Consider the following 24,833-nt stretch of genomic DNA (forward strand, 5'->3'; position numbering starts at 1 on the left):
CTGTGCTAGGCATCCAATCCTTTTTGCCTGGGAGGGCTGGCAGTAATCATTCACTGCCAGCCTCTCCCAGTCAAAATGGATGTGACCGTAAATTGTTAGTGGCAGCTAGTGAGTTAAATAATTGCCTTATAAAGGGTTTAGACTTGGATAGACTGTATTAGTAATATAGTGTATTAGAATTGATATTGGATAAAAGAACAGGTGAGTAGTAATGTATGCATTCTGTACAGATTTAAATTCCAAGATAAGAATTTTTTAATTTACACTCCTGTAGACTAGCTGATTCATGCTGCATCACTGCTTTACAGCATTGCAGCACTTTATTTTTGTACCAAATGTGAGATTTGCCAAGTTCGGACATCAGCACAATTTCTGGCTCTTCCTGGAATATATCATTTTAAAGAACAATTTGCATTTAAAAGTATCAATAGCGAAAACTTGGCTTTGTGTAATTTCATGCGTCATCAAACACCATTTTATTAAACTAAAAGTTGTAAGCAAAGTGACTTGAAGCCAAAACCCAGCTTGACAGTTGCTGAATCAGGGCTGTACTGGTGTTTGGACTCTCTCCAGCGGGGGAAGAGAGAGAGAGAGAGAGAGAGAGAGAGAGAGAAGGGAGGAGCTCATGCACATTGCTCTGCCTTTTAACATCTGATCAGTCAGCTGCTTTGCTTGCTGTGTTTTTTTTTTTTCTGTCTTGCACGTGGAGAGACTGTACCAACTATTGTCAGACTTGGAACTTCTGTCATTTTGAGCGGCCTTCAAGTCTGAATACTTTTTAAAGCGTGCTGAGTCATTGTGCCCGCATGCACAAGCGGTCTCCCCCTCCCACGCTGCCTTGGTCAGCTGGCTCAGGAAACAGACTAGAGAGAGTAAACGGGAGCTGCAGCATTGACGGTGGTTCTCAGCTGCCCAACGCCTCCTGTACCACCACAGTGTGGGGCACCAACTAGCTCATAGGTCCGACAGGCTTTTTTTCTGTTTTGGGAGGAGGGAGGTGGGATAAGCCGATGTCATTATTAGGGGAGTGTGAGTGCATCAGCAGCTATGTCACATGCTGCTAGGTGGGTCAGCCATGCAGATGGAGATGCATGCCACACGCACGGTGCTCGGCAGCAGCAGGTTAGCTCCCCCGTCATCCAGGGTAGGGCAGATAACAAACTGTTCTCTTCTGTGGCTGTGACTGGAGTATTGTGGCTGTCTAACACTTTCCCTTCTCTTCCTTTGACCTGGATCGTGACCTATGAAGAGTCTGACCCGATTGCGGTGGGCACCAGGAGAATGCTCTTCGCCAACTGCGGTGGCATGCCTGGCTCCCAGGACATGCCATCCTCCCGTGTCCCGCAGAGCGTGGCAGACCTGGGCCTGGGCCTCAGGTCTCTCCGTTTGTCTTCGTCTGGCTGGGACAAAGCTTGGAGCAACCCAGAGTCTGAGTCATTCTCCTCTCCCTCCCAGGTTCAGATGAACTCTCCCTCAAGTAAGTCTTGTGCAAGAAATTTGGCAGTCGACAAAAATGTGTATTTTAAATACATCTGGGTGTTACACAGTTCAATTGTTGTACTTTACATTTGCTGTAACGCACTAGCAGTAAAAACGGAGTGTTGCCGCAAACGGTCATCTCAAAGATGATGTGGCATTTTGCTTTGCTTCATCTAGGAATACAATACTGTGAAGCCTCATTTTTTTCCCCCACAAAGCTTATTAGGATACCGAAGATCTTTATTACGTGATAAGTTTAAACCAGGGGTGTCCAAACTTTTTGCAAAGGGGGCAAGATTTGGTGTGGTAAAAATGTGGGGGGCCGACCTTGGCTGACGTCCTTTATGTAGAACAATATATTTAAGCAAATTTTAGCAAGCCATTGTGTGTGTCACATTTGCTTTATTTTTTTTTGATAATTTCAACAATCTCGCAACTAGCCTTTGTGGCGTTCTTTCGACTCTGCTGCTGTGAAATTAAACTAGCTTCAAGTTGCTTCAATTTCTCGCTGCGTATGTCAACGTGTCTTGTTTGGTATTATTGCCTCTCATTGAACTCTTTAAAAACGGTGAATGTCTCTTCAAATGCGGCAGAGTTGTTGCGTATTTTAGTGAAGAAATAGTCCAATTTCCATATATCGTTGAAGCGTCTGCCGTCACAGTCAACTTTATTTTTTTCGTTGATTGTCGCAGTTTTAGAAAATTGGAACTTTGGAAGTAAAGGGTCACACGGGGTAATGTTGCTTAGAGTGCTGCTGCCTTTTAATTGGTAAATGAGGAGCAGCATTTATTGTGTAAGCTACTTCATATGCTGGTAGCAGCACTGCTGACCAATTAAGTCTGTACAGGCAAGACTAATTGACTTTATGACAGAGGCTGGGGGCCGGATGAAATTTGACCACGGGCTGCATTTGCCCCCGGGCCGGACTTTGGGCATGTCTGGTTTAAACTGTGCCAAATTCCATATACAAGCAAGATTTGAAAAATGTTGGGACGTATTACAAATTTGGGGTAAAAACTGAATTCAATGATGCCAAAGACTCGAATTTCAAAATTTAATTGAAAACGGAACATGGATGAAAGAACATAAGCTTAACAGAAAATCTGAAGGGTAAAATTGCTGATTTGAATTTCATGTCATTTGCTAGTCTAAAGTAGGCATGTGCCGGTTACTGGTTTCAAGGTTTACAGAGGTATGAAAACATCACGGTGTCAAAACCACTAAAATTTTCCATCACACCGTAGTACGGTATTCCCTATTATACATTTCCCAAAAATGCAGCCAGAAGTGTCTTGGAACGGCAGCGCTCACCCCTCCCTCTCCGGTTGTTCCTGTGTGTGTCAGTGATGCTATTCTGCTATACAGCCAGGAAACCAAAAAAACTCAAAACACAAGGTGTACTTTTCTTGAATTATGGACGTCTCAAATCATGGAACTGAAATAAACAAAAAGAATACGTTTAAAATGTTGTACAATAGTATTTTTACACGTGTGAGTAGGTTCATTAGCAGAAACACAGCAGAATGTGAGAAAGTCATAGCCATTAACACCATGAAAAAGTTTGCCAAAAACAAAACACATTTTCCTTTCTAATTCAAAATGGAAACTAAAAACTTACAAAGACGAATGTTAGTCTGGTCTTAGCTGTGACAGAAACGTAGTCGAAGTTATAAATCTCAAGGCCACTGAGAAACAAGCCTGAATGAAAGAAAAGGATAACATCAGATTGCTAATTGCTACAGATGATCTTGCTCCAAGTAAAAATGCACGTACGCTGGACAAAGTGATCTCTCACTCCTAATGTTTTTAGATGAAACCTTTACACAACAATATTTACATTTTAACTTCTACATTTATACATTTTAACGTAATAACTTATTGTTTTTAACACAGGCATGACATGTAGACTAGAGTTGAGACAGTGGCTGAAAATGGCGAAACTTCACTTGAGCTTTTTGCCTCAAAGTCGTACAGTAGATATATTTTAAATTAGAAGTGTTTTTACTTTTTAATAGCAATTATTTTTCTTGCTCTAATCTTGATCAACCTGAGCTGTAGGTAGTCTACAAGTTCTATTGAGTTTATTTTATTGAAAATATTTATTTTTTTACTTATTTAAACATTGTATTCATGTTCCAATTTGCAAATGTTCTGGGGAAAAAAAGAAAAACCCAGAAGTGTTTTTTTTTTAAACCCATACATCTCAAAATAACACATTTTCGAGCTATAATGGCAATACCGTAAAACCGCTGTATTTTTCCTCAAGGTTATTGTACCGTCAAAATCTCATACCGGCACATACCTAGTCCCAAGAAAAAAAACTCTGACATAATAAACTGGAAAAGTCAATCACACTTATAACAGAACAGCTAAAAGACCAATCACTCCTAATTGGGTCCTTTGGTAACATGGTTGAGTATTTAAAAAAAAAAAAAAGCATCTCTGAGTGGCAGCATCTTTCAGAAGCCAAGATGGGTAGAGAATCACAAATTCCTCCAGTGCTGCACAAAAAGATGGTGGATCATGTCAGGAAGGCATTTCCCAGCAAAAAAATCATTCACATTAACATTCGCACATCTACACTGAATGAAATGGTCCACAGATTGAGATCAAGCTCTATGCGTAAGGGTGAAGGCCGAAAAAACATATAGCAGGGTACACAAAAATTTTGTTCTTACTCTAATATTGAGCAACTTGAGCTGTGGCTGTGGGTATAGTCTAGGTTCTATTTATTTTAATTTTATATAAAATATTCGTTATTTTTTGTTAATTTATCTATTTTTATATTATATTCATGTTCCAATTTGCAAATGTTTTGAAAGAAAAATCCTGTTCAATGGAATATTTTTTTTTTAACCCATCTCAAAATTTTGGAGCTATAATTGCAATACCGTGAAACCGCGGTATTTTTGCTCACGGTTATCGTACCGTCAAAATCTCATACCGGCACATGCCTATGTCGCACTATGCAATAATTCCATTTATTGCACGATAAATAAAAATGAAGGCGATAATTTTTCCGCTGCGATTTATCGCCTCGCATGCACGTGCGTGCGCGGCAGACATGCTGTTAAAAGTTCGGATTCCTTGTTACCAACTGCGCAAAATGCATCTTCGTTCCAGGTCCGGCAAAAAATGGCACCGGAGCCAATTGTTCCCATCATATCCTATTGTTCAACGTATACCGGCTGCGTCAGTGCTGCGGATTGACTGCAGACCATCTCCGGCGTGTCGGTGTTGTTGATGTGTGGGCGCTCCCGTCAGGGGTGACATTTCACGCCGGGCGGCTATTTTTCGGCACAACACCGGATATTTGGGTGGCTAATAGAGCGCTGTGCTTCAAACTGTTTATAAAGTCGATTGTCATATGCTGATGTTGTGTAGTTATGAGCAGACGTGACTTCAGCGGCGCTTGCTAACTTTTTTAATGCGCGCACACACTAGATATCATTAAATGGCAAACTAGATGTGCTTATCCCATGCCATTGGCTACGTGAGCCCAGAGTGATTATGGGACACGTAGTCCATATACTACATCGGTGAATTATAAACCGCCATGACTGAATGGAAGTTAAGAAGGCCAAATCAATCCATACCTGTGACTATAGATAATGCTGCAAATATTAATTCAGTACGTGACACAGATGGATTCGGACCACAAATGGGATGTCTTGCTCATGTAGTAAACCTAGCTGCTAAGAGAGCTGTAGCAATCAACAGTGTGCCCAGCCTCTTTTTACAAACAGTAAAAATTGTTCTCAGCACCTGTACTGAATTTCTTCAGATCAGTAAAAAACACATAGATATTATGCACTAAAATGCATGTTTACATGATGGCAATTTTTGCTAATTTGCAAAAAAAAAAAAAAAAAAAAAAAACAATTTTTTTGTTTTTTTCTTCAGAGCATTAAATGTATTGGATCGGATCGAAAATCGTGTCCCCCGTATCGAAAATCGTACCGAACCGTGACTTAACTGTATCGTTGCGTCTCAATGGAACACCATTGCAGAAGCTTTGAGGGGGAAAGTTTTCATTTGCCCAAATGCTTAAGTTATTAACTGCAATTGTATTTTTTTTTCCCTTGAAAACATTTTATTCTGTTTCTGTGCAGTATTAATATTGTTGTCTTTTACTTAAGAGGCATGGTCTAATTTTTGTTGTTGTGATTTCTTATCGCGTTTAAATGGGTGTACTTGATCTATTAATATATAGACCCTACTCACCGACGTCACAGAGTGACGTGTCTCCAGTGTTTCCCACAGGATTTTAGAAGACTGTGGTGGGAGGGTCTCTGACCCTCGGGGTAGGGTGTGCGTGTACATTTTCAAGCCTGGTGGATCTCTTTAGGGCATTTTGAGACCACTGAATGTAATATAAATTGCTGTATGCGGTGTCGCCAGATCGCGCCGAATGCAGCAGAATGCAGCAGACAGTAGTCCCGTAGCCTGGTACACCAGACTCAGCGGCAATTTTGAAGTGCTTGAAAACCATTTATAAATGATACTTTGGTGAAAAAAGTGAAAAAACATGTCTTATATACATGTATCTTTTTTCCAATGTAAAATCTGAATAAATACATTGAACACGCACAAAAAAATGGGGGGGGGGGCTAGTTCGCGGTTTTCACTTATTGCGGCGGGTTCTGGTCCCCATTAACCGCGAAAAACGAGGGATCCCTGTATTTCTGAAAAGCTTTAAGAAGCAAGAGTCATTCCCACCACTCCCGTCAGCTCAAATCCCAGCCGAAAATAACGCGTCTCAGGTGGACGACAGGAGCGATACGAGGCGCCCCCCTCCATCCGAGAGCATGCCGCTTAATTTGACTCAACAGTGTGTTTCTTAGTTTATATTACCGCTAAATACACAAGCTTGACGCCAATTTAACGAGAGCTATTGTTTTTTCATGGGAGATTTGGCTAGCTCTGGCAGTGTTCAACGCAAGCTGGAACGAATGGCAGTAACTTTTTTATATCGCAAAATGTGAAAACGATTGAAACCATTACTCACCAAATTCAATCTGCTGGCAAATACAGGCAAGTGTGTATGCTGTGCTCTGGTCTGCCCCGGTGTGGATAAGGCCTGCTTTTTGTTTTTGCAGCTTTGCAATGCAACCAAAGGCTCTCCGAGCACTCCATGTACACGTAAGGTGTGCGCGCGTTTGGAATAATGGAACGCAGCTTGGGCCGATGATTGGTTCTCGTCAGCGAAGCATCTAGAACAGGGGTGGGCAAACTGGTCCTCGAGGGCCGCAGTGGGTCCTGGTCTTTGTTCCAACTGATTCAGCACACACAGTATAACCAATGAGGTTTCAGTGGAAACAAGGAGCACCTGACTGCAATCAACTGATTGCACTTGTAAGAAACCAGATTGGTGAAAGGCTGTCCTCATGATGGGTATGAACAAAAACCCGCACCCACTGCGGCCCTTTGTGGAATTAATTGCCCACCCCTGATCTAGAAGGATTTGCCAACTGTCAAAGTGTCACTTTTTTAAAGAACAGTCCCAAACGAGAGTGGGAAACACTGCTCTCTGTATCCGGCCGCCATATTGTCAGTCTCTGTTTAGCCCTATTCTCAATGGTTTCAATTAGTCGTTCAGTTTATAGAGAAATTCATGGAAGCCCCAGTGCTTTCAGACGCTGTAAACTCATTGGATGCGTTGCATAAAAGGCGTTATGTGGAAAAGCTTCAGTCTATCCATTCGCCAGATCCATATTTGATGCCTAAATCAATATTTTTCAACCTGCTGTCTTCGCCCTCTCTGCCTGACATCTGCTACCCTGATATCTACAACTATCTTTTCCACAGAAACTCTGCCTATTCTCACGAAACTTTGGAAAAACATTAAGAGCAGCACTCTAAGCAACATTACCCTGTGTGATTTCTAAAATGGCGACAATCCAAAAAAAAAAAAAAAAAGTTGACTGCGATGGCCGACGCTTCAAGGATAGGTGGATATTGGACTATTTCTTCAATAAAACAGGCAACAACTGTGACTGCCTCATTTGCAAAGAGACAGTCGCTGTTTTCAAAGAGTTCGATGTGACGCGATAATAACAAGACGCACTGACATGTACGACATTACAGGGAAGATACGCAGCGAGAAATCATAGCAACTTAAAGCTAGTTTCATTTCACAGCAGCAGTATTTCACAAGAGCCCTAGTGTCGAAAGAGAACGCCACAAAGACGAGACTGTTGAAATTATGAATTTAAAAAAATAATAAAGCAAATGTGACACACAGAAGGGCTTGCTAACATTTGTTTAAATATATTGTTCTATGTAAATCAGCCAAGGTAGCCCCCCGCATTTTTACCACACCAAATCTGGCCCCCTTTGCAAAAGGTTTGGACACCCCTGTTTAACTGATGATCCGTGGACGAGCTTCTTTCACTTGGTACCAGCTAAATATTATTCAAAATGTAATGATGGTGGAAGAAATAGGCATCTTGAATTTGAAACTGTATGTTGTCGGCGATTAGCCTCGCAATGATCTCAATTGTGGTTGTCAGCCCAAAACCCTCTAAATATAAAATGCATCTTACCAGATATGAAATGACTACTACATAATCCGCGGCAACCGTTTGGAGCCCAGTTTTCTCGTCAATTGCAGCAGTCCATCTCCCTCTCCTCTCCGGGTCTCTCGGAATACGGTAGAATCTCAAGTCTCTCCGTCAATCTTCTGTTATTGCAACCAACTGCCACACACGCCTTCACCATTTTGATTATTAATGTTAACGAGCAGAAAAACACGCCATAATAGGAGGAATTTACATAGCGGTAATGCGTCAAAATGATGAGTAGACTGACAATATGGCGCGGAGGCGTGGTTGAGACGTCATGTGAGTAGGGTCTATACTGTATTCTCACTGTGTTATTGTAAATTGGTTTAAAAAAAAAAAAATTGGGGGTGGGGGCGCAATAATATCGCACATCGCAATAATTTGAGATAAATTATCGCACACTAAAATTTGTTATCGCGACAGGCCTATTCAATGTTTCCCTCCGTGAACACACCCGAATCAAATAATCAGGATCATCATCAGGCCTGTGGAGAGCTTGCTGATGACATAATCACTTGTCAGGTGTGTTAGGGAAGAGAGACGTGGAAAACAAGACAAGATAGGTGGCATCGAGGTCTAGATTTGGATAACCCTGCCATATAGAGTTCCTGTGACGTTCGGACCGTTAAATGGCACTGTACCACAAACGGCTACTGTAAAATAAATCACAGAATGGGCTCAGTAATGCTTCCAAAAACCATTGTCGGTGAACACTGTTGCCAGCTGAAACTCTAAAGTACAAAGAAGCCATTTCTAAACGGGACCCAGAAGTGCAGTGATTTTCTCTGTCTGGGGCCATTTAAAATGCTGTGTTGCAAAGTGGAAAACCGTTCAGTACTCAAAGTTCTTTATAGAAAACTAGAACGCCATGTCATCTGGAATATAGAGGATAAGGCCCATCCAAGTTATCAGCGCTCAGTTCAGAATCATGCATCGAATCTGTTACTATGTGGTGTTGCATAAGTTCATGTAGTTTGGGCAGCTTGCACATCTGGAAAGGCACTCTCAAAGCAGAAAGGTGTATTGAGTTTCTAGAACAGTGGTTCGTAACCTTGCTAAAGGTACCGAACCCCACGAGTTTCACATGTGCATTAACCGAACCCTTTGGAATTAGACTGGCTCAATGCGCATGTCTTAGAATTTTTCATTCAAATTTGGAGGAATAAATCTTACAATGCAACATTAAACCTGCTAAGTTGCATTAACCTTGATTGTGCTGTTTGTCATATTTAAATTTCTAATTTAATGAAACACCCTGCACAAAATGATCGCCAAATTTGTACAGTCATTGTTTTGAAAAAAAAAAAAAAAAAAATTCTCACTAATCCAATGTACGGTGTTAATTTACAACAAATTTTTTGATTTGCTTTTCACATTGGATAATCAAACTGTTCATTTTGGTTTCTATTTATATTTTCATGTCGACATTCTCGTTCTATCGCATCGTTGCCTCACATACTATTTTCATAGCATAAAATGTGACGCAAATGTTTTTTTTTTTTTTTTTATGTAAATGCAGCGCACGTTATCAACCTTCCACTGAGAAAACCAGTTTCTCCTCTCATCAGAAGGGACTAGCAGTTGAAAAAATTGGAATTGTAAATTTGGGACTAATCAGTCCAAAACCTGGTTTAGAACGCCACTTTTGCCTTGATTTAGTCAGCGTCCAAAAATGGGGCCCTGTATGTCTCGACCTCCACTGAACCCCTTAGACTGACTCGTCAAACCCAGGTTAAGAACCTCTGTTCTAGAACAACATATGCTTCCATCCAGACATCTTTCAGAGAACATGATGCTAGACATGTAGCACTGATAAAAACTGCATAACTGCATAGGAAAAGGAGCCAGGTATAGACCCTACTCACCTACGTCACAAAGTGACGTGTCGCTGTATCCGGCCGCCATATTGGCCGTCATTTTTTAGACCTATTCTCAATGGTTTCAATTAGTCGTGCAAGTTATAGAGCAATTCATAGAAGCCCCGGTGTTATCTGACGCTGTAAACTCATTGGATGGGTTTCATAAAAGGCGTTATGTGGAAAAGCTTCAGTTTATCCATTCGCCAGATCCATATTTGATGCCTAAATCGATGTTTTTCGACCCGCTGTCCTTGCTGTCTCTGCCTGACATCTACCCTGATATTTACAACTATCTTGTCCACACAAAATCAGCCTATTCTCACGAAAGTTTGAAAAACTTTGAGAGCTTGGAGGCTTATAAATACTTCGTTGCTGGTTGGGTGAAACAGGTCCTCGTCCACGAAGATTCCTGCCGAATTTATCTTGTGCTCTGGAAGGTGAGTTACGAAATTTTCAATTCAAAATCTTTTGTTCTTGCTAACATCCACTGTCAAGTCTAATGTATTTCATGTCATTTGTCAATGGAGCTAGGGCTTTTAATGTTTATATGGCGACAATAAAAAAAAAGTTGACTGCGACGCGTCAAGGATAGGTGTATATTAGACTATTTCTTCAATAAAATACACAACTTGTGTCTGCCTCATTTGCAAAGAGACAGTCGCGGAAGATACGCAACGAGAAATTAAAGCAACTTGAAGCTAATTTAATTTCACAGTAGCAGTATTTTGCAAGAGCCCGAGGGTCGAAAGAGAACCCCACAAAGGCGAGATTTTTGAAATTATGAATTTAAAAAAAATAAAGCAAATGTGACACACAGAAGGGCTTGCTAAAATTTCTTTAAATGTATTGTTCTACGTAAATCAGCCCAGGTAGCCCCCCACATTTTTACCACACCAAATCTGGCCCCCTTTGCAAAAAGTTTGGACACCCCTGTTTAACTGATGATCCGTAGACAAGGCCAGCTTCTTTCACTTGTTACCAGCTAAATATTATTCAAAAAATAAAGATGGTGGAAGAAATAAGCATCTTGAATTTGAAACGGTATGTTGTCGGCGATTAGCCTAGCAATGATCTTAATTGTGGTTGTCAGCCCAAAACCCTTTAAATATATATTAAATGCATCTTACCAGATATAAAATGACTACTACATAATCTGTGGTAATCGTTTGGAGCCCAGTTTTCTCGTCAAATTGCAGCAGTCCATCTCGCTCTCCTCTCCGGGTCTCTCGGAATACGGTAGAATCTCAAGTCTCTCCGTCTATCTTCTCTGTTATTGCAACTGACCGCCACACACGCCTTCACCATTTTGATTATTGTTAACGAGCAGAAAAACACTCCATAATAGGAGGAATTTACGTAGCGGTAATGCATCAACAACGACGAGTTGACGGACAATATGGCGCGGGGGCGTGGTTGTGACGTCATGTGAGTTGGGTCTATAGAAACGGCCTTCCTGCAGTCCAGATGTTTCAAGAGAACATTTGGTACATCAAAAAGATGAAGGTGTGACAAATGAGTGTTGAACAGTTAGAGGCCTGTATTGGACAAGAATGGGAAAGCTTTTATATTTTTAAACTTAAAAAAAAAACTTGTGTTCTCGTTCCCTTGACGCAAATTGTGATTTTTAGATTTCTTGACACTATGGAATTGAAATCGACATTTTTTTTTTTTTGTCGTTTGCTCTTTTTTGTAAAATATGTGGCACTTCCGCGTTGCATTCAGTTGTTACTTACAATCTGTCTGGTGGTCTAACATTTCTGGAATCCGGTTTTACAGCCCCCAGTTCCAATGAAGTTGGCAAGTTCTCACTTTTGAATGGATGTAAAAGATCCGAGCTGGACATAAATGGAGTTGGTGACGAAATTTGCTGGATAACACTTAATGACATGTCATAAGCATTCATTCATGTCCATGACAGTTTTATGACACTGCTGTCAAATTACCTATTAACCCAAATATAATAACAAATAAGCCCCACTGGACTATAAGCTGCAGGATTCAAAATGAGGGGTGGAAAAAGTGCTGACTTTTAGTTAGAAAATTACGGTAATATTTATGATCTTGGCATGTCTGTTGATTACCATGTTGTAATGTAATGCTAGCAGGGAAAAAAAAGAACGACAATATTATCGCTGATCCTGATGGATTGTCGAGTGTTCAATTGGCGCCTCATGCATTTTTCAAATTCTGTTGCCCTATAAGCATGAACGCTACTGGATTGAGGGGGGGGGGGACTGTTACTGCACACATTAAGTCTACATAAAGTGTAATGCCCTTGCAAGACAAGGGAGTCAGCGATGCGTTTCACTTATTCAATGTGCAGTATTTCAATCAATAAAACGCACACACAATTCGAATTGCTGTTCCTGCTGCCAGACCGGCCTCTTCCACTAGTTTCGCACTTGTTGCGCCATCCATTCTCTGGAATCGTATAACAGAAAGAAGACTCTGGACAAATGCTGTGTTAAAAAGTCTCCTTTTCGTTCTTTTTAGTGCTGAGTATCCTGAACAGTCCTTTTGGCAGTGTCCTTGGAAAGCCACCAGCTTACATGCCCACTGAGTCCATGAGTATGACTGCTGACTTCCTGGAGAAGTTCCCCGGCATGGCTCGTATGTCTAACCGGTTGGACTCGAGCTCCTTTTTGGACTCTCGCTCAAGCAGCCCTGAGGACTCAGAGACAAGTGGCTTCAGCTCTGGCTCTGACCACCTCTGTGATATGTTGGTATGTGGAACCCTCACTCCGTGAAACATTTAAGTCATGGAGCCCAAACTTTTTTTTTTTTTTTTTAAAGGATAAATTAAGGATGCACAGGGCACTTAAATTCAAATCAAATTTATCAAAGCCATTCTGCCAGGTGGTATAAAGCCTGAACAAAATGTATATTGTAACAAATCTAGGAACTGATTGTTGCTATACCAAGGGTGAAATAAGATGCTGTAATATAATTTGTAGCTTAATGGCTCATCCTTTATCCGGTTTCCTACAGTCCACTTTGCGGATTTCACCTCCCCTGCCTTACCTTACATCAAACATGCAGAAGGATCTGCTGCGACTGGGTTCCCGTCTGGACCCCCAAGACTCTAGCTCTCCTCTCAGCCCGCCATCCAGCGCCAGCCCAGCCTCCTCCGCGCTTTCTCGCCGCTGGCGCACCGGCTCTCCGTGGCCCGGCGCAGACATTCTGGATCCGTCAGATGAAGCCTTTAGCATTGAGAGGGAGGCACGCCTGCATAGACAGGCAGCAGGTTAGTGCACCGAAACTGCTTGTGCAAACTATGGAAGGCAACGACCTTTGTCTTTGGTTGCTCCAAGCTGTGAATGAAGCAACCTTCACCTGGAGTGGTCAACTGCCTCCCAGAAACAACAAGGATCCGCTCTACTCTTGCAAAGTTTTTCTTGGTGGCGTGCCTTGGGACATCACAGAAGGTAATTTTCTCTTGCTGATTATGCAATGGCTTGAGTTAAAGGTTGTGCTTGCTTAGTTTAAAAAAAACTGAGACTCCAGTTCCTTTCTCAGATGTTTATTGGTCATCAACACACTGTTGAATTAAGATGCATCTATATTAAACACTGTAAAATGTAAGCATTGCTACATTGAGGCTAATAGGGAAAAAAGACAATGTACTAACCACTTTAGCCTGCTATAACATTGGCAGTAGAGGCGTGCGAGATTTCTGATGCTTAAATTATTTGCAATTCGAAGTTTTGGGGGGTTGGCAATACCGTATTGGCCCGAATATGATGGTTTTTTTTTTGCATAGAAATAAGAATGAAAAAGAGGGGGTCGTCTTATGTTCGCGGTCCAAACATTATACCCATTCATGGCGACAGATACCATTGAAGTGATGTTCTGTCATGACAGATCTCAGCTACTCTCCCCATTCACAACGCTAGATGGCGCTAGATATCATTGAAGCGATGTTCTGTCATGACAGCTCTCAGCTACTATCAAGTTTAACCAGTTTGCATTACTTTATTGCAATGTTTTTCCTTATTCAGATTTGTTTCAAGACTAGTTGACTTCACTTTGATGGTTAATGCAGTTATTGCAATTTTGTTTTATCACAATAGATTGGTTTATTTACATTTTAAAAACTAGAAGCCATTCATTTAGGAATGTGATTGCGCATTAGTTTACATATTTAAATGTTCAGATATTGATTTGAATGAGGCAAAATAACATGATTTTTCTCTCAAATATATTGTTATAATCATTTCTTTCGGATGTACTGTAATTATTTTCTGTATAAAAATTTGGTGTTCAAAAAGTCTTGTTTTTTCAAACTTGTCTTGAAAAAGAGGGGGTCGTTTTATAATCAGAGAAGTCTTATATTCGGGGTCAATACAGTATATGTTGCGATATTAAAACTAGAATTTTCAGCAAATGACTTGAATAGCTCTGTTTGGGAAGACTTTGGTTGACTAACCACGACCACTTTGTATTCATGTAATACTGTTTAATCCATTGTAAAGGGCTTCATCTGTGAATGATGACTATTCAGACTTGTCGGTTTTAGTAAACTGCCGCCATCTTAAAGCTACTTCTCTGAAAGGCTGTTGTTGCAAACCTTCCGAGCAAACCTAATGAACTTTTCATCTAAAATACTCCTAAATTGGCAAAATCTAGACTTGAATCTGTCTTTAAATGATGAAACAGTTTTAACTTTCACATGTCAAAAGTTGAAGGGAAATAATGGAATAACGGGAGCAATTTTAACAACTTTAACGGATAATTCACAACATTAAAATTGAGTACCGGTAGTTTAAAGGGGAACTGAAGAGGTTTTCAGATTTCGCTCTTAAGTGTTTTACTCAGTTGAATTGTATTAAATGCGTCATTCGCTCTCTCAAAAAGTCACTTAAAAAAATAATAATAATAATTGACCGCGTAGTTTTTGAGTTAAGGCCATAGCAACACCATAGCAACGAGGGACGCGCCGTCCTGCCGACCCCTACCTCGTGACGTAACTTCCAGGAAGCCTCGCCACCACTCTGAACACGGAAATATAGCACCACGCTATCCTCGCCATATATTGCAAACATTTTCTGGGTTTTACTCGCGGGATTCGTCATGCCATCTCGATGTGTAGCGATATGAATTACTCACAGGAAGACTCGAGACTCTAGGAGTGGTCCAAAAAAAAAAAACTTCTCCTGCAAAGGTTTGGACCGTTTTTGTTAGCATGCATACAGGTCCCCAATCGGCTCATTGTTTTCATCATTTCAGCCACGACAGCTTTGAAAACCTACAACAATGCAACCTTGGTTTTCCAAAGACGTAAGTAGAACATTAATGGCTTTTTTTATATATACTAGGGGGACTCCTACTGCCAGTTTGTTGAAGTGCGACATTTTTTTTTTTTTTGCTGTTGGCCTGTCATAAGTAGATAGGTTGGCTGACATGTCGTCTACTCATGAGATTTTATTACTATATCAATAGGTGTTATGTAAATTCAAATGTCCCCAGCACCAAATAGGTCTTTGGCTCGTTTTTTATATTTCAACATCAAGGTCTGCCTATTTGAAGAGGGAACAATAGCATCAAATAGATGCTGGTATGACTGGGGCATTATTATTTGATCACCAAGAAATTATTAAATTAAAATTAGGATTCATCCAATATTTTCATGCTGCTGTGATTTTTTTTTACCTCCAGGAAGCCAAACATAAAAAATTAAGTGGCGGAAACCCTCAACACGATGAAAAAAGCGTTGCAAGTCAGTTGCCACCCAGTTTCCCAAAATCAAGAGAGAGTGGGTCGAGTCATATGATGACCGAAGTGATGCGGTGTCCAGCGATGATGACTGAAGAGATCCTATGAGGCCTGCCAGATGCTGAATTTCTTCTGTCTGCGACATCAGATGACGATGATTTAGGAGAAATAAATGTAGCAAATTTTGATGACATGAAATCATAAACTAGTCATATATACAGTACACATTTTTTAAAAGAAAAATCAAGTTACCTTCATATTTTAATGATAATGCATTATCTTTGTATAGAGAACACTTCATGCTACAGAAAAGAGTAAATACATATTTCCCACTGCCATTATCATTTTTCAATGTTGCGCTAGTCCGTTGCTATCCTAACTTTGTGTTGCTTACTAAAATTATGCTCTTTGATGTGTGCCGTTGTGTGCTTGGTATAACATGTTGTGTCACAATCTGACAACGAAAGCTAATGCTGATTCAACATAAACCTGGTATCATTATTGCGGCCTATTGAATATTTTTTCAGAATGTAATATAATTACAATATTTTATATAACAAAGGAATACATTAAACAGTCAACAAAATGTGTCAATGTTGTTAACAATTTATGGTTTTATTTTTTTTAATGAAATTCATGCCCCTGTCAGTGCTTCAGCCTCTGCAAGTTTGGCTCTCACGTCTGGGATCTCCTGATGACACAGGCATACTCTTGGAAGGGTAATTACTTGATGGTTTACAGCATCACCTGGAAAATAAAATGGTTTTGTCATTTATTTTGAAATATCAATAACATTTCATTCATTTAGCCACATTTGGGCTAGCTTTACCATATTTAGATCGGTAGGCGCTGTCCCATTACCTAATATCCAGTTTTAGCTATGTGTAGAGCATGGAAAAATATACAACCATGTAATCGCATTCTAATAAAAAAAATCACGATGCTGGACTAACCACTCACTCTCCCGTTCGTGAAGTGTCGAGCTGTCAATTGGCGTCATGACGCCATCTGCTGTGTCAAGTAAATCGCCGTCATCTGACGCCCCAGGTTCAAACATGTAGGGATTAATTGTAGTTCATCTTTCCTGGGAGCCTTTGCCATCGGTAGCGTCACGAAAGAGCGATCCTGAATGGTTACCTTTGGTGGAAATATCACTGACATCGTTGTTGCTGCTATGTTAGCTGTGGGTAGTCTTCTGTTGCCTACGTCACACTTCCGGGTTTGCGAAGGGACCATTAACGGAGTGCAAAAAAAATAAAAAAACGCAAATTATCCTTACAATTACGTGTTGATAATGTCATGGTTGTTTTGACGAACTTGTCCCAAGTTTATATTCATAAAATTACACCAAAATCCGGAAAGGTCTTCAGTTCCTCTTTAAAGCTGCTGATACAGAAGGGGACTTGAGTATTTTATTTACTGTTTTGAACTGTTAACTTGATAGTGAATTAGTAGTTTAAGCCTGAGAGGATTTTTGTACAGTTACACATACATTTGATTCTACACGAAGAATAGCTTTAAAATGACACAATTATGAAAAATCTGATTGGCAATGAATAATTTGGCTTCAGATTTGCCAACATGCACACTTTTCAGGACAAAATGAGTCATTTTGGATGGGCTCAAAGAACGAAAATGGCGTTGGGTTTACCACCCATTTCATATCCTGCACTTAGAGCTTTCAAATGACTCTTTATGCATTTTTAAAAATATTTTTGATAGGTTTATTTAAGAATGATAATTTATTGCATTAGAATGGGTGATTTATCAGGATGTATTGTCACTACATTAGTGGTTGAATTGGGGTGGAAAAAAAATTGCGCATCAGCAATAATTTGAGACAATACATCGCCTATTAAAATTTGTTATTGCGACGGGCTTACATCCACATATGTGTACACCCCATTTTTGGTCATTTTAGCCACACTGGCGTGTCAGTTATGTATTTTTATGAACATTCTAAATTGTCAAGTGCTGTCAATGGCAGCCAGTGAGTTAGTGCCATGTAAAATTTTATCTAAAGCAGTTGAAATTTTGAGAACAGTAGTGCTGTGGTCTCGCGTGAGTTAAAGGCAGTTTTAGTCAGTTTCATGATCTTCAAAATTGCTGTTATTTCTAAAGCATTTGCCCAAGCGTCTCCTTCCTCTTTCCAGCTGGACTCGTCAACACCTTCAGTGGCTATGGGCCTCTGTCGGTGGAATGGCCTGGTAAGGATGGAAAGCACCCTCGCTGTCCTCCCAAAGGTAATGTCGCCAAAGGTAATGAATAACAAATGGGTAGGCCATTTTTTTCCCCCCACTAAAGGTTTCAGGTAGCACTATGGTGAACACATTGGCATGCTTGTGAGTTGTCAGGTAAAGGAGTTGTTCTATTGGCTAAAACTCAAGACATCTACCGACACGTTAATCTGGTTTTATAATATGGTACACTGGTGTTCTAGTTGATCTTGGTTATAGTTGAGTTTTTGGTGTCACGTCAACTTTTAATAGTGATAGTAAGTGAATTGACTCTTGGATGACAGAACTGAGGTGAAATTGTGAATTAAGATATAAGGCTTAACTAAGTTCTCTTAACTGCAGCCTTCCTCTAAACATTGACCCGGAAATTCTCTGCTGCCTAAATAAGTATCCTTTTTTTTTTTTAAAATGTTTCCAGGTTCTACCATACTCTTAAATAAGCTACCCTTTTGTAGAGCCTAGTTCGAGCCTAAAAAAATCTGGCCCGACCCGACACGGCCCGCTGGTATTGAGGCACGACCCGGCCCGAGCCCGATCAATTAACTAGATTTGTAGGCCTGAGCCCGAAAAACCCGATTTAAAATTTTTATTTTTTTATTTTATGGAGTGACGCGAAAAAAGAAAAAAACGCAGCAGCAGCAATTTTTCATTTCTTCGAGTTGGCAGAAAAAAACGCAAGTTTTCTTAATGTTTAAATAGTGTACATATTTTTATGATCATTATAAAAGCATTTACACAACGAAATAACGCTGGGAAAGTTTAATATAAAAAAAAAGCGGTTTTGCAGACAAAGATTCAAAAGATCACATTTGTTGCCTTTGTGTGCATAAATGTCTTTCGTCACGAATTCACAGTTGTCAGAAAAGCAAGTTTACTCAATATTTAAATAGTCTACATTTATGAGAATTATAAAAACATTTACACAACGAAATAACGCTGGGAAAGTTTGTTAAATATATTTCTGAGTGTTGGATATTGTTCTCACATGGACGCGCCTCTGACAAGGAAAGGGAACAGCAGCAAAAAAATAAAACTACAAATGCTTTGAAATAATTCTTTATTGTAATGACAATACCAAAAATAACTTATAAAAAATTTAAAATGAAATAAAAGCTTTTAAACTGCGGGCTGGCCTTGAGTGCAGTCTGCAACCTGCGGCCTCGTGTCCTGCTCTTTATTCTTGTGAAATAAGGGAAATAATTAGACCGGCTCGGACTAAAAATGGCGATTTGAACAGCAGGATATTATGGCTGACTTAGTGTTTATATTTTTTGGTCGTCGTCGTGCAGGAATAAGATTGCGTCCACTGTGGCAGGTTTCAGTGACGTTCTCCGCTGATCTATTGTGCGGCCTGCAGCGCTGAAAACTCTCGCTGCTGCTGCTTACAGGGATGCACAACACTTTTCTTGCCAACTTGGAAAGTTTTATGTACGCGCGGAAGGCGCCAGAGCAGGAGAAAATGAAAAAGAGGGCGGCGCCTCGGCCGTGCGCAAGCGCTACAGCGGGAGGACAAGAAAAAGCGGGCGGTGGCACGGCGTTCATGTGCGGTTGTGCGTGCGAGCAAAAGCGCAATAGAGAGCCTGCTCTTCCATTTTTTTTTTTTTTTTTTTTTTTTTTTTTTTTTTTTTTTTTTTAATTTTTTTTTTTTAAATAAATAATTTATAAGTCCGCCACGGCGGTTCGATTTTGGGCACAAGATCTAACCTCTACCGTGATGTGGCCCAGAATCTACCGGGCTTGGTACTGTTACTTTGTCCCCTCGGCCAAGTTTATACTAGAGGGAAATGTAGTATTGCGGTATGACTGTATCAAAATTAAAGCTCTAAAATGCATTGTTTAGAAAAATTGGGCGTTTTTAATATTAAAATGCTTAAATCACATCATCTAACGATGAGTACCCTAGCAAAATAAGGAGGAAGCACTCGCCACTTTTGGGGATGGCTGCTTCACCAGCTGAGACTCTGCCTTGTCTGTCATCACATATTTACGGTTATCGGCACAAGCCTCGGATCGACCCAGACTTTGTCGTAGTTCCCGATCCTGATAGTAGAATTCACTCCCAATCCCACGGGTCCTGTAGCACCTGGAAAAATTCTTCTTGTAGGACGGTGCAACTAGAAAAATTAGGTGAGCCTAGACTCTATCCACTTTTCCGGCCTGTCCCCTTGGCCTTAGTGGGGAGTGTCTGGAATGCCGGTCGTCAAAGCCACCTTTGCAGCGCTACTGAAAGTCTAATGAGTTAAACATTTTGTACAGACGTTTTTTGTTGCATTTGTTTTCTTGGTTCAATGGTTTTCTTGCGTGTACCTTACGAATTCCAGATTCTTTTTGCTCTCCTTGTAGGCTATGTCTACCTGGTATTTGAAAATGAGAAATCTGTGCGGGCCTTGCTCCATGCCTGCTCTCAGGACCCCTTCAACCCAGAGGATAACAGGGAGTACTACTTCAAAATGTCCAGTCGCCGAATGCGTTGCAAGGATGTGAGTAGAAATTTGACAAAATCATTCTTGCCAAGCATCTTTTTTTTTTTTTTTTTTTTTTTTTTTTTTTTGGAGGGGGGGGGGGGGGGGTGTAGTGTGACCTGTTGTACAGGTTCAGTAGCCTTTAGTGTAGTGAAAGTTCTCGCCCTGTCCTCGCAGGTGCAGGTTATCCCTTGGGTCATTTCTGACAGCAACTACGTGCGCTTCCCTGCACAACGTTTGGACCCCAGCAAGACTGTGTTTGTGGGAGCACTGCATGGCATGCTCAATGCTGAAGCGCTGGCCAGCATTATGAATGATTTGTTTGGAGGAGTCATGTATGCAGGCATCGACACAGACAAACACAAATATCCCATAGGTAAGACACCACAACCTCCCGCGTTTTCAACCCATGTAGCAAACTTAATTCATTGGCTGACACTGATGGCGATAGACGTGCTATTTGTTTGAAATGGGAGGGCTGTCAGCGATCACAATATTGAAATGAAGGCTGCACCTAAAAGCCCTCAACTTGAAACTGTACAAACATATAGGCCAATTCAGAAGTTTGAAAATGGCTTTTGCCTCATTTTGAATTAAGGCTGCCAAAATTGTCAAATTCCAATTTTGCCAAATTTCAAAATTGTTTTTATATGCATGTGTGATACATCGTTGGAAAGCTTAAAATCTCAATTTTCCGGGGGAAGAAAAATTTGGAACAGGAGGGCATTTTAACCCTAACTGGGGGGAGAGAGAGCATAAAGACGCCATGATTTTTAACGAGATATTATCGCATACTTGCCTCTTTTCGATCCAAAAACTCCATGTGGCATGTATCACTGAGCGTCTAGACACAGCTGTGAAAGGCCACAGCTGGATCTTTTTGGGATTTTATGCGTGAAACATGGTAATATACCAAGGGTCACGATGCAGAAATCGCAGACATCGAGTCGAGATTTTCATGTATTTACCCTTTTAAAAAAAAAAAAAAAAAAACCCAAACAATTTTTTTGTTGGGATCGATTATCATCTAAAATATTGGGGGGAAATGCGACAGTAACAAAAACAATTAAGCGATAGTTATGAGTGTAAGAATTTTATTCATGCTTAAAACACAAACATATTTTGTATGCTTCTGATATGTTTGCATGAGAACATTGAGCATCATTGTTAGATTAATCTGTTGAGTATAGCCTTGACTGTATCACAGTATGCCCAAATATGGACTGTTATTTTCCTGTGTTTTCCAACATGCCCTGAATGAATACATTAAAGCAACTGTGGCTTATCAAACTTCTACCTGGCCACCGCTGGTGATTCAAGGTTATAGCTTAAGGTGGTTTTCCCCTATGAGAGATGTTTTTCTGTAACTTGAGATGTTTTTACCAAGTTTTCGGTTTCATTTCTATGATGCCAACCCATAAATAGAGGCATGCCATGTATCTCTTTTGTCCACATGCGGAGAGGCACTTTGTGCGTTATTCCGCGTCTGTACCCGAGAGCTCTTGTACTAAAACCTTCGAAGAAAATCAATCCATGGTTGTGGTCGTATTTATTTCTCTAACCTAGCTATCGAGGTAACACTTGTCTTGGAGTTAAAACTTGAGCATCCTTGACAATGAGGTAGATATCCTTGACTCATTTACAGACACTATTTTTTTTCATTGTGACATAATTTAAGTTTAAAATATGTGGGTGAGTAATTTTTTAGTAGTTTTATATTTTTTTAAACTAAATATTAGACATCAATTAAGTCTAAGCTAAAAATGAGACGTTTCAAATAATATATTGCTTACCTTTTTATGGCTGGGTTGAAACAAAAGCGGTTGCGCGACGTCTGCAAACGGGGGTCTCAGGGTAAAACGGACAAATTAAGACTAGTTCAGAGGCTTAATATGCCATGAAATCAACTGTTTTGGCTTAAAATACAGCAGAAACTGCTCTTTCAGCCTTGTCTGTTTTCCGCCATATATTTTTTTCCTCTTTTCAGTCACTGCCAGGTCAAATGGATTGTTGCTGTGAATGATGTCAAATGTTTTGTCATTACTTGTAAAGTGTTTATTAGGGATGTCCCAATCGCATGTTTTTGCGTCCGAGTCACCGGATTTTGAGTATCTGCCAATAGTCCTGATCCAATACAGGTTTATTGTTTTAAAGTTCCTTACATGTAACAGTACTGTACAGTTTACAGTAGTTTTTTGTTTCTTTTGGCAATGCCATTGTATTTCTAGATAATTTTGTCTTTAGAACATATAAATATATTTTAAAATTAAAAACCTGATCCTTTACATGTAATAAATACAGTAAATATTCAGACTTCTGCAATAAAGTGTTTACTGTATGTGTATATGAACTGGTAAAGTATCCGAATAACTGTTTGTAGCAGCCCTCTTGAGATGTCTGCTGGATTTTGTGTGCAGGCTCTGGCCGTGTGACTTTTAACAATCAGAGAAGTTACCTTAAGGCGGTGTGCGCAGCATTTGTGGAGATCAAAAGTCCCAAGTTTACCAAGAAGGTACCGCAAAAGCTCTGCGGTTCTCAAAATATGCAAGCGAAAGCCAAGCTCCCTTTCTTTTCAGGTCCAGATCGACCCTTACCTGGAAGATTCCATGTGTCAGGTTTGCCTCCGCCAAGCTGGGCCTTTCTTCTGCAGAGACCAGGTGGGCGCTCGGGAAAACTAAAAACATGAGCGTGCTGTTGAAATGCTCCTGACCAATGTGCCCATGCACGCAGGCGTGCTTCAAGTACTACTGCCGCTCGTGCTGGCACTGGCAGCATTCCATGGACATCCTGAGCAACCACCGGCCCCTCATGCGCAACCAGAAGAACAGGGAGTCCAGCTAGGAAGGGCCCGGAGCGAGACGCCCTACATGGGGCCGGGCCGCAGAGCACGTGCCGGGCGTCCGTCCTCTCGTCAGCGGGATGGTGCGCGGCACTCCACCAGGCACTGGGGATATATATAGGAAATGTTCACTTTTTTGCACTTGCTCTGTTTTTGCTGTTCACACTTGTGGCACTATGCACTGTGACCTTGTTGGGGGTGAGGGCCCGTTCACTTATCCAGCATTTTCTCATGCCTGAGTCAACTGAAGGTTACGAAATGGAGGAAAATGCCCCCCCCCCTTTTTTTTTGTTTTTCTTTTCCTTGGTTTAAATGTTGCATAGTGAAGAGCAGTCACGCAAGTCTCATTGCCGTTCATTGGCAAATGCCATACAGTGCCTTTAAATTTTTAGTTTTCCCCCTAGTTGGCGTGTTTTTTCCAGTGCCGGCCAACTGGCGTTTCTTACTTTGGGAGTTGAACGTTGGGCTTCATTTAACCAGTCGCATTTCAGACTTTTACGCAGTTTTTTACTAATTTGTACACGCAACGGTTTTAAGTCGTGACATAAAAAATTTGAACAGAATTCTACCTGCTGACTGTTTTGGAGAAAACCATTTTTATTTTTTTCCCCTCGTCAATTTTTTCTGCCCGCTTTTTTAATTTGCCCTGCCAGATTTCAACATGATGAGCACAGTTCGGAAGTCCCGCCTAACTTGCTTTGTCGCAGTTGTACTCCCGTAGTGCGGAATACCGCTTCGACCGGTCATCCATAGACTGGATCTCGAGTTAATGTTTTTTTGTTTGCACTTTTTTAATTTGCACTTGTGGAGAGGTGGCAGCGGTTTTAATCACATTAGTACATCGGCGGGAGGAGGCGGGCGGTGGCTGTGTCGGAGCCGCTTACTTCCTGTCGAATGTAAGAACTTCCACGTCGCGGGTCAAATAGTCCACCCAGACCTAGAGTAGACTTCCCAACACACACTTTGCGAGCCTAGTTTGCCTTCCTGTTACAGATGGACGTGATTGCATAAGCTGTGTGCCAAAGTCTGTCGTTCCGCTCGCTATTCAGTTCCATTCACCCAGCTGCTTTTTACAGTTTGCAAAGTCTACCTCATTGTGGTCTGCCAAGTTTGCTGCTTACAGTTGTGGAGTATGTTCAGATTGGGCACAATAAAGGTGTTTAAGCATTCAGCTGTGCTGTCTGGGCTCTTAATCCAATGCGATGTCAGTGTTGCGTGAACGCTGCAATGGACCGCCACTACCGTAAATAAAAATTCAAATCTGCTTATAAATGGAGGATGAAAAATTGATGTTCGATCATATTTTGCAGTGTCCTATACTAGTGTCTTAAGAATGCAAATTTGATTCGTTTGGCTATGGTTAAAGAGTGGCATTGCTGAAAGAAGCTTGTGGCTAAAAAAATAAAAGAAACAATAGTGTATTTAAACTTGGGAATTAAATGTTTTCTTGGCAATGGGTCACGTTGAATAAGGCCCGATTTATGAAACGGGCGTTGAACAGAGGCTTATTGGACTTAAGTTTTCAAATGTGTGTGTCCTGTGGATTGCGTTATAATACACGAGCACATTATTTCCAATACAAAAACTGCAACACACTGTAGGTGAAGTATGTCGCGGTCTTTGTAGTAGTTTACGTACTACTATTAGGCTATCAAGCATGTGTGTGTATTACCATTTCGCAC

The 24,833-nt window shown here is 40.7% G+C and overlaps 1 protein-coding gene and 1 long non-coding RNA gene across 3 annotated transcripts in view; both read left to right on the top strand.

The window, feature by feature from the left end:
- Positions 1-24,329, top strand: part of LOC130923809 (cytoplasmic polyadenylation element-binding protein 1-like) — a 36,147-nt gene extending 11,818 nt beyond the window's left edge. Inside the window, exons 3-12 of one of the 2 annotated variants that reach the window (XM_057849811.1) lie at positions 1,250-1,477; positions 12,395-12,624; positions 12,890-13,145; positions 13,213-13,326; positions 17,767-17,871; positions 20,194-20,330; positions 20,490-20,688; positions 22,730-22,824; positions 22,889-22,969; positions 23,043-24,329. In XM_057849811.1, the coding sequence (XP_057705794.1) occupies positions 1,250-1,477; positions 12,395-12,624; positions 12,890-13,145; positions 13,213-13,326; positions 17,767-17,871; positions 20,194-20,330; positions 20,490-20,688; positions 22,730-22,824; positions 22,889-22,969; positions 23,043-23,153 (1,556 nt within the window). In that variant the 3' untranslated portion in view covers positions 23,154-24,329. The remainder of the gene's footprint in view (positions 1-1,249; positions 1,478-12,394; positions 12,625-12,889; positions 13,146-13,212; positions 13,327-17,766; positions 17,872-20,193; positions 20,331-20,489; positions 20,689-22,729; positions 22,825-22,888; positions 22,970-23,042) is intronic. The other variant, XM_057849821.1, reaches the window with a different exon arrangement.
- On the top strand, positions 14,684-16,975 carry LOC130923820 (uncharacterized). Its single transcript, XR_009064790.1, has 3 exons — positions 14,684-15,062; positions 15,128-15,178; positions 15,557-16,975. It is a non-coding gene; the product is annotated as an uncharacterized LOC130923820 (long non-coding RNA).
- Positions 24,330-24,833: the final 504 nt, after the last annotated feature.

Source organism: Corythoichthys intestinalis, chromosome 1 (assembly GCF_030265065.1).
Source record: "Corythoichthys intestinalis isolate RoL2023-P3 chromosome 1, ASM3026506v1, whole genome shotgun sequence".
Taxonomy (NCBI): Eukaryota; Metazoa; Chordata; class Actinopteri; order Syngnathiformes; family Syngnathidae; genus Corythoichthys; species Corythoichthys intestinalis.